This window comes from Gymnodraco acuticeps, unplaced genomic scaffold (genome assembly GCF_902827175.1).
Source record: "Gymnodraco acuticeps unplaced genomic scaffold, fGymAcu1.1, whole genome shotgun sequence".
Taxonomy (NCBI): Eukaryota; Metazoa; Chordata; class Actinopteri; order Perciformes; family Bathydraconidae; genus Gymnodraco; species Gymnodraco acuticeps.
Window position 1 is genome coordinate 794,272 of NW_022989953.1, and position 15,424 is coordinate 809,695.

Consider the following 15,424-nt stretch of genomic DNA (forward strand, 5'->3'; position numbering starts at 1 on the left):
TAATGTTGTCTGTTTATATCAAATGATGGTAATGATGTGCATTCTTGATTATAATCTTCATTTTTAGAGTTTTAAATGTCCAAAAATCCCTATGTATTTTGGTGAACAGACCCTACAGACACAAAGTAAAGGCTGTACACAGAACTAGAGCCAATGAACTTGTAAATGGCGCCCTCCTTTGGTAGTCTCGGGGAACTGATGTGTGCAGAAGAGCCTGCTGGTGCGCAACTGCACTGACCTCACTGACGCATGGGCATGCTGCTGGTGGCATTATCTATTACATGGAAAAGACGATAGGCTTTCATGTTGCAGGGAATGGCATCCTGACAATGTGAGCCATTTCATGACGGGCCTCTCCAGTTTGTTCCTTGTAGTTCTCACGAATGCACTATGGGAAATGCACCGGTTATGGTGGACTATAAAAATATGATACTTTATTAAAATGCCAGCCCGGGCCTCCGTTACCCAACCTTGCTATATAGAGCTGAGGGGGGAGTCTTGCTCAAGGGCACGTCAGCAAGGCGGGTGCTGACCCACACTGAGGCCTTGAACCCTGATCTTTGCGGATCGGGGGGGGCACCCTTCTGATAATCTCTTTTGTATGCCCAGAAAACCCCACATTTACTGAGGGGGAAGTTCTCGAACGTCGCAGCTGAAGAAGTGGGACCACAAGAGCCCTGTCATTGCTCTCCGGTGACGAGTAGGCCTGTTTTTACACCTTCCTTCTAAATAAGGAAGCGGCCTGACAGACATATGACCACCGACCCAATTTGGGAGCTGCCCCATCGCGGCCCACGGCCACTGAACGTCACCAATAAGCTTTCTCCCCTTCCAGTCCAGCTTTGACAGTTAGACTATTCCCCCCCCAACTCTCCACACACACTTGGTATATTTCCTGCTGTCAGCACCTTCTCTACCCTTGCATTGTCCCAGCGGTCTGCATGATGTCATCCAGGGATGCGTTCGCCCTGGCAATGTTGAAACAGGGTTTTTGGTGAGAGGTAGAGGATTTATTCCGAAGTCTTACCGAGAGGGGGGGAAGAGAGAGAGAGTGTGTGTGTGTGTGTGAGAGAGAGAGAGAGAGGCGCGGAGGAGCTGCAAAACATGGTAATCACCGGCACCAAGCTCACCATCACCATCACCATCACCTCCAGCTCTGCCGCGCACTCTCCCGTCTCCTCTCCTCCTCTGCACCGGGGCTTGCGTTTCATGCCCAAAGCCCTGATCCGCGCTCCAAAAATAACCCTCAGCCAGCATGCCGAAGGAAGCAAAACAAGAAGAGCGGTATTTTTAGGGTCATTAATTTCGACCACGTGGCCCGAAGGTAAACCGGATGGCCGTTGCGCAAAGGCTCCTCGTCAGTATGTCCTGCGAGGCCGGCACGCCGCACTGGACGCTGACCGCGGTGGTTCTTCTGGGCTTTCTGCTGGGGATCGTGTCAGCGTACCCTTTACCGAGCAGCAGGACAAATGCAACTTTATTGGAGAAACGATGGGAGACCCTCTTCTCCCGCTCTGTACTGGGGATCTCCGGGGAGAAACCGGAGCTGAACTGGGAGACTGACTATCTGCTGGGCATCAAAAGAGTGCGGAGGCTCTACTGCAACGTGGGCATCGGGTTTCACCTTCAGGTCCTCCCCGACGGCAGGATAAACGGTGTACATAATGAAAACCAGTACAGTGAGTTAAACCTCCCCCAATGTAATGCAATTAGGAAAGAGTCAATAAGCATGGATCTATGATGAGCAGTCTAGTGTATCCCCTCTATTAATGTGCATGATCATATGTCATCCGACTCTGATGGAGATGGAGAATGAATGTCTTCCGAGGGAAATACAAATCTATTAGAAATAAGTATATCCATCAGTGCTGAGCACTCCCTTTCCTCCCCCTCTCCCCCAAGCTCAACCATGACATGAATGTATGGACGCTTTTAGACACAACTTATTTTTACGCAGCCCTGTGAGGGCGGTCCAGAGACCAATAGCCGTGCACGTCAATGCAATTACTGCGATTATTGCAATAACCACAATGCGCTTAATTGCCGCGCGCCTGGGTGCAAATGTAAGATGCGGTGAAAGATGCAGAACAAAGGCTCGGCATGCATGCGCAGCAAACTGCAAGGTTACACCCATAGACGCAGAGAGACAACACAATGCTACAGTCACCATGATAAATCAACACGGTCGGTGAGTATTTTATTTTATTTTCACTCTAATGTCATTATTCTTTGTCTTGCATCAGGTTTAATAGAGATCTCCACCGTGGACAGAGGAGTGGTGAGCCTGTGTGGGGTGAAGAGTAAGCTGTTTGTCGCAATGAACAGCCGTGGGAGGTTATACGGAACGGTAGTATGCACAGTATTTCATTTATTGTCCAGTAATGTTGGTTATTGGGAGCCTGGAAATAGGACGCACTTGAAGCTCTTTTATTTGGGATGCTGCCCTCTCTGCTGTTCATTATGTGTTGCGAAATCCCCTATATTTTAATATCATCAGGAATTTATAAAGCTCTATTTCAAGCAAGTATGCTAGGGCCTGGTGGCCTATGGGTAAATAATGATGAGGTTAACAGATGCGTATGTGTGTAAGAGGGGGAGGGAAACCCCCCTGACGCAATGAAACCTGTCAGCAGAGCTGGAGATCGATTTTAACGGCAAAGCGTTTATTTTGAAGTGCAGTGCACACAAACACACATCAGTGAAAGGCTCAATTTACAAACGGCTCCTTCTCCAGCCTCCAAGTAATCTGAAACAGGCCTTTTAAATTCAAGTGAATGCCTTTTATTTAGTGAACATTTTTTAATAAACTTTATCTCCTCATATCCTTAAGATTGTGTGCCATTCTCAGCAAACTGCAAATGTACTCGTTCTATTGTCATCCTCAAAGAACACCTCGATTTAAAACATGGATACACTTTAGCTTTACAACAGTGATGGAGCTCTGACAGTTTACAGGTTTCCTAAAAGGTGTAAGAGCACCAATGAGGATATATACTGTTAATATTACACAGATTTAAAACAATTTATTTAGGAATAGCTACAGAAATCAACCTCTTAAGTTATGTGATCATTTTTATTATTATTATTTCATTATCTGTGTGTAAATGTGAGTCCCTCGATCCTAATGTTGAGTATGGATGTTTTTAAATATGAAATTCTGCTGGCATTTTGCACCATAACGTCTTAACTCTTTAACTCTATCAAACACACTTCATTGAATTATATTGCAAATCTTTTAAGTCAGCATTACTCATTTGTACGCGGTGGAAGATGTAGTTGGTTTGCTTCTGGAGCAGTGACGGTTATTAATATACAAATGTTCCTGTACATGGGGGGGAAACATTGTGTTTAGTAGAGCCCTGCTGACACATAGCCGCTGCTTTGCTCGCTGTGGCCAACATATTTGACAGACACAATGTGAGCCGGTTATCTCCTCGTGAGTGATGAAGCGTTAGCTTGTGAGTTGGCTTAGGATCTGATAAGAGATTGAATTAGGCCACATGGCTCTGATGGGGAGTGTTTGCTGCACACTGTACAAGACATGCACTGTCAGCACTGTGGCAGGAACGTCATATTGTTCTCAGTGGCAAATTAGTGTATTTAGATTAGTGTGATTATATTGATACCCCACTATCTGTCTGTCAAATTAAAAGCTGTGGAAAACCATTAGCTTAGTTTAGCATAACAGCTAGAATCATAGGGCAACACTCATCTCTTTGGGTCTGTAAATGTTAAAAACATGGATCTATCAGCCCCAGTTATGCGTTAAACAGGCATTGTAGTAATATGTGGTTATGTGCGGACATAAGATTGTAAACTGGTGATCTTAAAACGTGTTGGTATGACAGATTAAGTTCCCTTTAAACTGGGCCATGCTAGCTGTTTCCAGTCTTGATGCTAAGCTAATCATATCCTGGTTTTAGCTACATGTAGTACAAACAAGAGAGTGGTGGCAATCTTTTTTTCTAACAAAAAAAAGGTTTAGTTTTCCTCAGACTAACATTTGATAGAAATTTGGCAGACACAATGTGAGTCTATTATCTGTTTATGAGTGATGAAGTGTTAGCGATTCATGTGCTAAATATCAGCAGATGTATTAGAACACATCTAATAAGAATGCTTTGTGCTACTGGGACATTGCATAAAGATGACTCTTTATTGTCTATGTTGCTCTGTGTAATCTAAATGTGTATATATATATTTGTATGCATTGCACACTATTTTTTAGAGAACCTTTGAACTATTTGTCATCATATCTTTAAACTACAAACTGTCTATTTTTCTTTAAGCAGTTCATTCAAATTCCGACTGTCTGTCTCTTTGTCCTCTCCAGAAAGTCTTCCATGACGAGTGCCAGTTCAAGGAGAGCATGCTCGCCAACAACTACAACGCCTACGAGTCTCTGGTTTACAGAGGCTCCTACATAGCACTCAGCAAGCATGGCCGCGTGAAGAGGGGCCACAAGGCCACCACTGCCATGACTGTAACGCACTTCCTACCCCGGATATGATGAGCAAAAACTGGCAATAACAAACTCTTTTGCACATGTGGAATATTTCCCAGGTAACATAAATACCATATACGTACGTACAAACACAAAAGACAACACAGACTGTAAAAGAAAGAAATACCACTATATCTGATAGTATTTATTCAAACTTTATATGTATATTTGGGTAGCTTCCTTTGTATTAGAAATTATGGAAATGCCATTCTTTGCTGCTTTTATGATTTTCATAATTTTGTGATTATGGAGTGGATGGAGAGGCGTCATTCATCCCCAGTTTATATGGGTGCTTGCTGGAATTGGTTGAGTCCTTGGCCTGTCCGCAGATGACAGTTCATCCTTTTGGAAATGAAATGGATACGTTATTACCTCAAAGCACTATATCCTGAGAAGAAGAGCAAGAAGAAAAAGAGAAATGTGTGCATGAAATTTCGACAGAGAAGAATGCCTGTTTACTGAATATGTTTCTGTTGTCATCCATCAAAGACTTGAGCACTTCCCTTCCTCTTTGTTCAATTGTCTCCTTCACGGTCAGGGCAACTACAGCGTTTGCAAATATGGCGGTGTTTTTTCTTTGCTTTGTCATGAGGTGGTGGTGGTGCCTTGAATTCCTACTTGCGGCCCCTTACCCTTGCATGCAAGAAACGCGGTGCTCAAGTCAGAAATAGGAATGAAACGCAAGTCATCTCTCCCTCAGACACCACCGGGAGGCTTTAGCCCAATTCCTGAAGGGCCAGAGGTTTCTCCACTTATTTTCTTTCCATAATTAGATCAATTAAGTCATTGAGACTCTATACTGCACAGAACCCAGTGGAGCCTCTTGTTATTATGGAAAGCTAGATTTAGAGTCAGCATCCCCCCCCCCCCCCATCATGTCCAAGGGAGCTTTGACAATCCCCGGTTTTACTTTTACAATGAGTGTGTGGTATATACAGTATGTGGGCATGCTTTTATTTCAAGTATGTGTGAGGAATTACACAGATGGAGAGCTGCTCAACTTGAAAAGGGCAGCTCAAGCGAGCGTCTGTGTAACAAAATATCATCGACCTGTCACTATAGAGAAAGATTGTCCTCTGTTTCTGTCTGCTGTGTACTTCCCTCCAGTTCAAACTGAGTTGGTCAAATATGGTGCATCTGGTGTATAGCCTTGGTACTTTGACAATTTATAAGGTTTCTCTTTTTGCAATGTTGACCTGATAGCAAAGTGACAGTGGGAGCGGAGGATTTCACACTGGTTTGAGTATATTTGGCACATTTATGCAGAAACAAGTGAAGTTACACAGGAGGTGATTGAGTTGTCAGTTCACTGTAAATATAATGGTTTGCTGCATTCATTTGAAGTTGTGTAGGAAACTGCTTCACAGTTCATGACCGTGATGGTCTGTCTGACTTTTCAAAGATGTTGACTGCGCTTTTGGATCCAAGATTTTAAAGCTACGTATACATTGTCATGCATATATTTTGTAAATGCAAGACATATATGGAAGCCCTGAGAGGCAAGTGAGGAAAACAAATCTGCAGATATTTTTAAATCTGATCTATGTGCTGCCCAGGATAATCTCTTCAAGTTGCTTATACATTTTTAGTTAGGTAAAAACCAGTTCTGCTGTTGAATAAATGTTTCTTTTTTGTCAGGAGAATTTTTTCCTGGTTAGTTATGGTTGAAACACGATTTATACATATATTGATATAATCATAATACATTTAGCCTGAAGACACACAGTAATATGTACCTTGTGTTTAGAGTGGAGGAATACGTTTAGTCGTTTAAAGGAAATGGGCTAGTATTACACTTCAGCCTCTTGTTGCCAAAATCAGTATAACTACAACAAACACTTGAGAAAATGTGTAACTTTCCAAAACCAGGACATTATTATAGTTATTCTTTTAATTTAAGGAAAGTAAAATGATTATCCTTGCAAACCTTTTTTAATCATATTTAAATAATTTCTCTCAGGGCCTCCATAGCCACAGTTAAGCTTCTTATAATTATGAGCAATGTTGCAAAAAGCAGTAAACAAGGGTTTTTGTTTGCAATGTTCATTCGGACTGTGTGTATGCAGCATACCATACTTGAAGTGCTTGCACTCCTCTTTCAGATAATGTAGTTTTCCATTGTGGAGACCGGGGTGAAAAGGGCAAAGAGCAAGCAAAGTTGAAGATAGCAATGATGTACAGAGGACTTATAAGGAACTCTGCATGTGGCACTGGTTGTTTGTTTAACTCGGCAAGGATGTGAATAATGCGGGGTAAAATACCTGAGCATCAGAGGAGCGGGCCCCTTGCGCGTCGACCTCACACTGGAGGGTCAGCGCAGTGGGTTCTCCTCCTATTCATCTCAGCCATTTATATACCAAGGTCAAATATATGGGCTTTCTTTTCTTTTCATAACTGATGTATGCATGTTTTCTGGACGATGTTAAACCACTTTTTTTGTTTTCCGGGGCTCTGCACCTGTTGTGTTATTTATTGATCAAGGCATACATGTTTGTCTTGTAATGTGCAATGCAGATGTGAATGATTCTGCACCTTTCTCGTACTCCTTTATACTCCTGAGCAGAGTCTTTTTAATGTCAAATATGGCATGATAGAGCTTGATTTTGTTTCTATGATTTTGAATTCAGTTGTTACATTGTGGTACTTGACTTGCAATATTCTGTACGTAGCAAACCACCAGTCAAGGCCAGTTTGTGAAATATGGTAAAGGGAAAGTAGCCAGGCTGTTATAGATATACTGTATGTTGTCATATTTGACCTTGTGCCCTTTCTAACATTACTGTAACGCACTGACTAAATGTCTGTGAGTAGGACAGTTCATGTGCCCTTTAAGCTCCAGCTTGTGTCGAGTAGCAGAGACAAACGTGCGGTATCTTTCCAGAAGAAGTGTGTTTGTAAGCAGGTGTGTGTGTGCGTGTGCATACTGAGCCCGCTCCTGTCATGTTCTGTTTCTGCCAAAGCGACAGTAGAGATGGTATCAGATCAATTTACCTTGAGTCAGGAATAACAGGGCATTGTCTGACTGCGCGCTGATGTACTGTACTCTCCTCACAGTAGAGGATACAGACGAGAAATAGAGGAAAAAGGCATAACGTAGGCTATTAGCGGATTTCTCTCAGAAGAAAGCACTGACTGGTTTGAGCTGGTAGTTATGTAGCAAAATGATCACTTAAAAAAACAATCGAATGCTTCCAGGAAAGGGACTCTTGAGGTGAACAGGTTGTTTGATGGACTGAATACTGTGATCTAGAGAGCAGCTTGACACTCCCGGGCTGTCAGGTTTAATGTTATTGAATATTACACCACTGATAATTGGTCAGTTTTTCTTGTTATATACTGTGCATAAAAGTGCACTTTGATCAGCGAATGATCACTTGTAGCTTTTTATGGACTAATTTTGTGGCAGTGAGGATTTGGCTGAAGGAGTGTTTGTGGCTGATTTGTCAGAGTATACAAAAGGTGCATTTAAAAAAATGTGTTTTTGTTTATGGTGCCACTTACTGAGCAAGGGCGGATTATATTTCTAATCCCTGACTGGCAAGTGGAAAAATACATTTTGGTGATCAATTGTATTAGCCTGATCTAAAAAATATATTGTCCTGTGTTTATGACAGGTGAAAAAGCGTTTGTTGTTGTAGTACCTATTTAGGCCACATGAAGCCGAAGTGCAACACTACATTTATGTCCTAGGACTAAAAACATGAATGTTTTCTTCCACTTCACTTTACATTTGTCCCTAAATTCTGAACACAGAGTACATACAATCCGCATTAATTGGGCGATCTAAAATCAGCAGGAAGAAAACATGATAGAACACTAGGAGCCGTGCATTACAACACTACAAATTATCCTGACAAAACCGTTTATGTTCACCTGGGAAATGTCTCCCCACCTGTTTCACATACAACTAAAGGTTCCTGGCTTCCGTAGTTTCCCTTCATACTCTTTCATCTAAACAAGCAGACATGCAAGATCAAAAGTGCTGTTTTTGACAACATTGTGTTTATGACTGTATGACATTTCTGATTTAGTGCTGTATTTTTCAGAGAACACTGCTAGCACAACAAACGATGAGTTGAATGGGTATTGCAAAGTAAGAATGGCCCCTCTAAGCTGTTTACACCGAAAGCTACTCAGCTTGGTGTCAGATTTTGAAAGCTTGAGAAATATGACTCTGTTAGAAGTCCTACAACTTTAGCATGAAGCTGTTTTGAGGCAGAAAAGGTTGTACGATAGAGCGGTAACTGAGAGAAGGTAGTTAATGGTATGTCACCTTTCAACATTAACCCTTACTTCCTTGATTCCACATTATGCACATAGAGTTCTGAATGGACTAGGTATATGTCCCCCCCCCTTTTATTTAGGATTCAGTGTCTTGATTTTGCCATTGTGCTAATCATACCTGTTCGGCTAGTTTTAAAATGTGTTGGTTCGCAGGGAACTAGAGGTCTGTGGGAGGATCTGGGATCAGATTGGTGTGTGTGTGTGTGTGTGTGTGTGTGTGTGCGTGACCCTGTGTGCCGGCAGCCTTTGTGTTTCTCTCTCAGTTTTCTATTCCTGCACTGAGGGGAGAGTGCTTCCTCTGAGTCCCCCTCCTCTTTTTTAACATATACCTCACCTTCTGCCTTAGTTCCGATTATTGAAATGATTGTAAATTAGTTTGAAACAACAGACTTCTCCAATCATTTGTTTCTGAAAAAAAGATGATGATGAGTAAGTAAAAAAACTATATTACAAATGGTTTTCCTTTTATTTTTGTACGTATGTGCTGTGCACAGCAGTCGACTGTATTCCTGAGATGATAATAAAAGACGTTTTTTAAAAGCTGTTTTGTGATCGAATGCTTTAAAGTTGCCCTTGTGCTAAGTCATGCTTCTTGTTCACTTGTTAAACGTTTGACCTCAAACCAAAGTCACGTACAGTTAATTACCATCAGTATATGTGACGCCTTCTTCTGGTAAAGAATCTGGTTTGTTTCCAAGTTGCTTTTCACATACATGGAATTGGTTTTGTGCAAAGACAAACAGAAACAAATATGTACCCTGTAACTTTAAAAATAGAAGAGCTAAGAAGGAATGTGCAACGGTTATTTGATTAAATGTTTAAGGTATTAGGAATACAAATATATCTATATATACAGCTTTTGAAAAAAACAAGAGACCATTGCAAGATTATCAGTTTCTCTGGTTTGACTATTTATAGGTATATGTTTGAGTAAAATTAAAAACATTTAAATTGTATTCTATAAACTACTGACAATATTTCTCTGTGTTGGAATTCAACAGACACTGGAATGGAACGGCTGCCATACATGTAGAGATTGATATTTAAGAATAATGTGGAGTGGGCTCTTAATCTTTTTCAGAGCTGTATGCTTACAATGAGAATCACACCGAAACGTGTGTTAATGCATATTTGAAGGGCAACTTTCTGAGGAGTCTGAGAGAAAATTCAGATAATAATTAACCTAAACAGAAATGAGATCACATTTTGCACTAATACTTTATTTTATATATTTTTCTATTCTTAATACATTACTCGTAATTTCATAGCAACTTTCCTGGACGTGACGTCATATTTTGTCTCTAATTCTAGGTAAATAGAAGTTGTGTTCATTTGGTACACTGCTATTTCATTCAAATGAATTAAATACTAAATTAGATTAATGTACCGTCTTTTAGTAAGGGCACTTAAGGTCAGCCGGATGTGCTAAAAGGTCAAACTTTTTCTATAAGCAACCATAAAAGACAACATATACAAAATAAATATGTATATATATTCACCCGGTTTAAATAAAGCAGCTCTTCCAAGGAAATTCCTCTGAAGATAAACTTGCTTTTCCAAGTCAGCACAGCAAACTAAAAACAACTCAGACCTTCGTCTTTATTACACCTATTTTTAGTTCTCAGTTACGTAGTTCTTTCCAGGAAAGCTTCAAGACATTATTAAAAATAACATACCTGGAAATAAAGTGGTATACTCAGTATTGCTGTTAGTGTTTTTTCTCCATCAGCAAGCAATATATCACTCTCCATGAGGAGTCATTCTCTTCCAGGGACCAGGGTGTAGAATGTCTCTGCTCACCATATACAGGTGGTGATGCATTTACATGTTTACAGCCTTAAAATATAGTCATCTATCACATGTTTCCTGCTCATAAGGTTATTTCTAAGCTCTAAAAATCCACCTTTCTGGAATGTCAAAAAACATTTTCTAGTACAGTAAAAATAGCAACAAAATATCTCAAATGTGCTGCGGTGAATGCAGTGGTGAATTGTAACTTAGTACAATTAAGTACCGCACTTTAGTAAAAAATGTATTTCTTGTACTTTACTTGAGTCATTTTTGAGTATCTACCCTACATTTTTGGGAAAATGTTGTACTTTTTACTCGACTACATATATTTTACAGATTTAGTTTATTCATACAAAATATAAATCAACTAGTACAATATCATGTATTATTACATGTTAAGCTAGTATATGTAAAAAACCAAGGTATGAACACATGAATGCCTCAATAATTATAAAACAATCATTTTAAATGTATGGTTCTTGAATTGGCCATTCGGCATAATGAGTACTTTTTCTACTTTTACATATAACTGAGTATTTTTTACACTGTAGTATTGCTACATAAGTGAATCATCTGAGTACTTCTTCCACCTCTGGGGGAACGGAAGTGAGAGACGTGGGAAGTGTGTACAGATAATTAATAAGCTATGAGTCACTCTTCATGATGCAGGAGTGTGACACAACATAACTACTCATTTAGCATCTGCCATTCACACCTTAGCTTTAATGGTCCCCTATTATGCAAAATGCACTTTTTGATGTCTTTTATACACAAATATGTGTCCCTGGTGTGTAAGGAGACTCACAAAGTATCAGAAAAATAAAACCCTCTCTCTTTTCCTCCGTACCCAAATCTCTAAAAACGGGGGTTCAACGGAGCTGATCCAGATTTGCTGCGGATTTAACGTCATATCGGAAATGTGGGCTGGCTTTTCACCCACGGCCCTATCAGAAACGTTGCTATCAGAAACAATGCGCGACGTGTTTTGGAAGTAATATGGTCTGTGTTTACATTAGCAAGCATCGCTAACACTCAGAGCTAACCTGTACTGGAGAGAGTATGAGTAAAGAAGCAGGATATAAAAAGGTACTCACCTTGTGCTAAACCCGGGAGAGAAAAAGCATTTGAGCTCCATACTGTTTCAGGAATAATCCTTGATGTGGTTTGGAACAAAATATGGCATTTAATCACGGCAGCATTTAGCTAATTTTGTGCCAGTAGAAATCTCTCTCTTCTCTTCACAGAGCTCACAGCTTGCCTGCACGCTCCAAAGGGGCGTGGCCACAGCAGCTCAGGTACATTTAAAGGGCCAGACCCAGAATCAGCACTTTAGTAACAGGGCTGAAATAGAGGGGTATGAGGCATGGCTACAATGGGTGATCTGTTTGGTATTTTGAGCAAAACACTTCAGAGACAAGTTTTGTATAGATATGGCCCTATAATATATTGTTCAAATATAGCATGATAGGTGAGCTTTAAAAGCAAGTTTGTCACTCTTACCTATCTGTCTTGATCACATGATACAGGTCAATAAATCACAGTCTATCATCCTTCCTCTTCTTCTGCCGTCTCCTCATCCTCTGAAGTCTTTATGGTTGATTTCTTAGATTTGAACAAAGGAATAATTAGGCTTCTAAGGCGTTGACAGTAATAAACCTACACTCACAGATGAAATGGTCTTTTAGAGCCTGCAGGAATTCCATCCAGGCAACCCTTAACCATGGAAAAACAGGACGGCTTTGAGTCATTTCGTAAATGAGTTAGCCGGTTCATCGACCCTCTGTTTAAATAGACCTGTTGGACTTTCTCCTCCTTCAGTAGCTGCCCACACACCAACCTGAACATTTGTGCAGTTCAGAGTAGAGAGCACGCCACCCCATTGATCATGCACCTGGCTTTCTTCTCACTCATCCTGATAGCCGTACGTATGTCTGTACCGGTGGACTGCTCACCGAGGCCCCGGGGCCCCGAGCAGCTCATACAGCGTCAGCAGAGCAACTTCCCCAGAGAAACACAGGATGATACAGCTGGACGCTTCTTCCTGGGGATGAGTGGATCAATAAGAAAACATATTCACAGAAACTTTCTGGGTAAGTCTGCATACATCTATTAAATACTTATCTTGTTACAGGTTGTTTTATAGATTTTTAGAAAATAAGTGCTTTTTTTAACAGTAAAGTCAATAATTCCTCTGTGAAGTTTAGCTCATTTTATTGTCCAATGCATACTTTGCCATGTCATCAAAACAAGCAAACAGGATTCATAGCAGCTAGAAATGTTCATGACAAAATAATATTCTAAGTACGCAGTACAAAATAAGATTTTCCCATCTAAAACTAATGAGTATTTACATTTTTTTTTTATTTTTGTATTTTTCCAGTTATTTTGCCAGTGCGGACAGATACAAGCAACTTTGTGTCAATATTTGATTTGAGAAGAAAGCGGTTCCTGTGTATGGACTCAAAGGGGGAGCTGTACAACTCTGTGAGTATATATTTTAATGATGCACTTATTTTGAGAGGAAATGAGTGCACCATTAACATTAAAACATTGTGTCTGCTTTTTCTTTACCAAACAGAGGCAAAAGGACAGAGAAGATTGTCTCTTCCAGCGCATTTGGTTAAATCTGTCCAACCAACGTGACGTGTTCTACTCCACAAGTGGGGGCCGGCTGCTCAGACTGGAGGCAGCTGAGCTGAGAGGCACTCACCAGGAGCACCCCGGACCCTCCCCCGGCCTGGTGGAGCAGCTCCTGGGTCCCCTGGTGAAGAGACACAGGCGGAGCGAGGGGGTGAACCCCTCTGATCCGCTAAGATCTCAGCCCTCACACTCTGCCACGGATCACCAGGATGTGGATCAGGGGCAGCCGGACCAGGACCAGGCTGGTGCTGTCTCCAAGGAGACCATCACTTCCTGTGACGACCCCCTGAGGGTCCTACAGCCCAACGGGCCCGTCAGTCCTGTCAAGACTAATATTGCAGATCGAGCAGAACAAGAATAAGATACTGACCTTGTGTTCAGTGTGTGAAAAGTTAAGAGGGGCTGCAGGTCTTTATGTTCTAAACTTACGTTGTGCTTGACTGCAGGGGGTTACTTCTTATCCTGCAGGGTCAGTCAGAGACAAACAAAAGGGATTTCAATATTTCACAACTTCTAAAAATAGAGATAAGATCCTTGAATCTGAATTTTCAGGACTTGTTTCAATGGTACTATAAGGCTTTGTAATGCGCTCCTGTTACATAACAGCAGCTGTACCGATGTGCTGTTTGAACAGCAACGTTCAACATGACCATGCAGAGTTTGGTCCCACGTCCCGCTGACCTCTTCCCTCAGTTAAAGTTTAAACCTTGGGTCAGATGTGGTAATGTTTGTTCTGCATATATAAAAAATGTGTAATCTGTAGGTAATTCTGCATTTTTTTCAGAAATAGAGCAGGTCAAACTGGAGACGTGAATAATCTGCCACACACTCATGAATACAATGCAATTACGTCAGGTGCCGGACACCAATAGTCACAGTGATGAAAGGTATTTATTTATTAAAATGACTTCATGTTTAGCCTACTGTTTTATTATTTATATATTTCAAGTTGTATTGTTTTGTTCTGATGTGGAAAGAATAAATGTTAACATTTCTGTGGATTGTGTCGGAAGTGCTTTCTTTAGTTGTTGCTTCCAGATGCACCTATATACAGTATGATGAAATAAATTCAATTCTAACAAATTGTTACATTAAAGGTCTCCTATTATACTATTTTTAGGCATATATTATAGGCCTCGGATATATAAAAATATATAAAAGACATGTCTATGAAGTGTTTTGCTCAAAATACCAAACAGATCACCCATTCTAGCCATGCCTCATACCCCTCTATTTCAGCCCTGTTACTGAAGTGCTGATTCTCGGTCAGTAGCTGCTGGCCCCGCCCCCTTTGGAGCACGCAGGCACACTGTGAGCGCCTGCAGATACAGCTAAATGCTGCCGTGATTAAAAGCCATATCATGTTCCAAACCACATCGAGGATTATTTCTGAAACAGTATGGAGCTCAAATGCTTTTTCTCTTGCCGGTTATACCAAAAGCTGAGTTCCTTTTTTTATTTCCTGCTTTTTTACACATGTTAGCGATGCTTGCTAATGTAAACAAAGACCATACTAATTCCAAAAACACGTTGCGCATTGTTTCCGGTAGCAACGTTTCTGATAGGGCCGTGGGTCCACATTTCCGATATTATGTCATATCAATCGGACGCAAATCTGGATCAGCTCCGTTGTAGCCCCGTTTTTAGAGATTTGGGTACGGAGGAAAAGAGAGAGCGTTTTGTTTTCTGACACTTTGTGAGTTCCCTTACACACCAGGGACACATATTTCTGTGTAAAAGACATAAAAAAGTGCATTTTGCATGATAGGAGACCTTTAAAGAAAAGAAGAACTCAGGCGGCCTTTGCTTTCTTGTAATATTTACATTTGTATTGAAGTTCATTCTAACAAAATACCAGTAACAGCTTTATCAAAGGTTCACTGGAACACTTTAAATGATGTTTGCAGAAACAGAACAGAACAACAAATAGCTTGCTGCAGTCCACAAGGAAAGGCCACAACAATCACATGGTGATCAAGCACACAGCACATTAGTTATGTAAGTGGCAAATATTCGACCAGGACAAATAATGTAAAACCAAAGATTTAAATGATATGAAGTTGAACTAATGAGGAACAGTGTATGATGAGGAGTTTTATTGGAAACATATCTAAATGTTGGTAAGTATCCACTAAGACTGAACTTTCAAACAGACACATGTAAAAGCTACATTTATTAATTATACAAATGTAATAACCAATTTTA

General features: G+C 40.7%; 2 protein-coding genes across 2 annotated transcripts; both read left to right on the plus strand.

Annotated features, from left to right (window-relative positions):
• Nucleotides 1-929: 929 nt before the first annotated feature.
• On the plus strand, nt 930-9,328 carry LOC117542788 (fibroblast growth factor 6-like). Its single transcript, XM_034210632.1, has 3 exons — nt 930-1,679; nt 2,244-2,347; nt 4,334-9,328. The coding sequence occupies exons 1-3, from the start codon at nt 1,334-1,336 to the stop codon at nt 4,508-4,510; spliced, it is 627 nt and encodes a 208-aa protein (XP_034066523.1). The 5' UTR covers nt 930-1,333; the 3' UTR covers nt 4,511-9,328.
• A 3,083-nt stretch (nt 9,329-12,411) lies between these two features.
• LOC117542812 (fibroblast growth factor 23-like) lies at nt 12,412-14,218 on the plus strand. The gene is made up of 3 exons (XM_034210661.1): nt 12,412-12,669; nt 12,960-13,063; nt 13,158-14,218. Exons 1-3 carry the CDS (start codon nt 12,465-12,467, stop codon nt 13,578-13,580), a joined length of 732 nt encoding a protein of 243 aa, XP_034066552.1. The 5' UTR covers nt 12,412-12,464; the 3' UTR covers nt 13,581-14,218.
• Nucleotides 14,219-15,424: the final 1,206 nt, after the last annotated feature.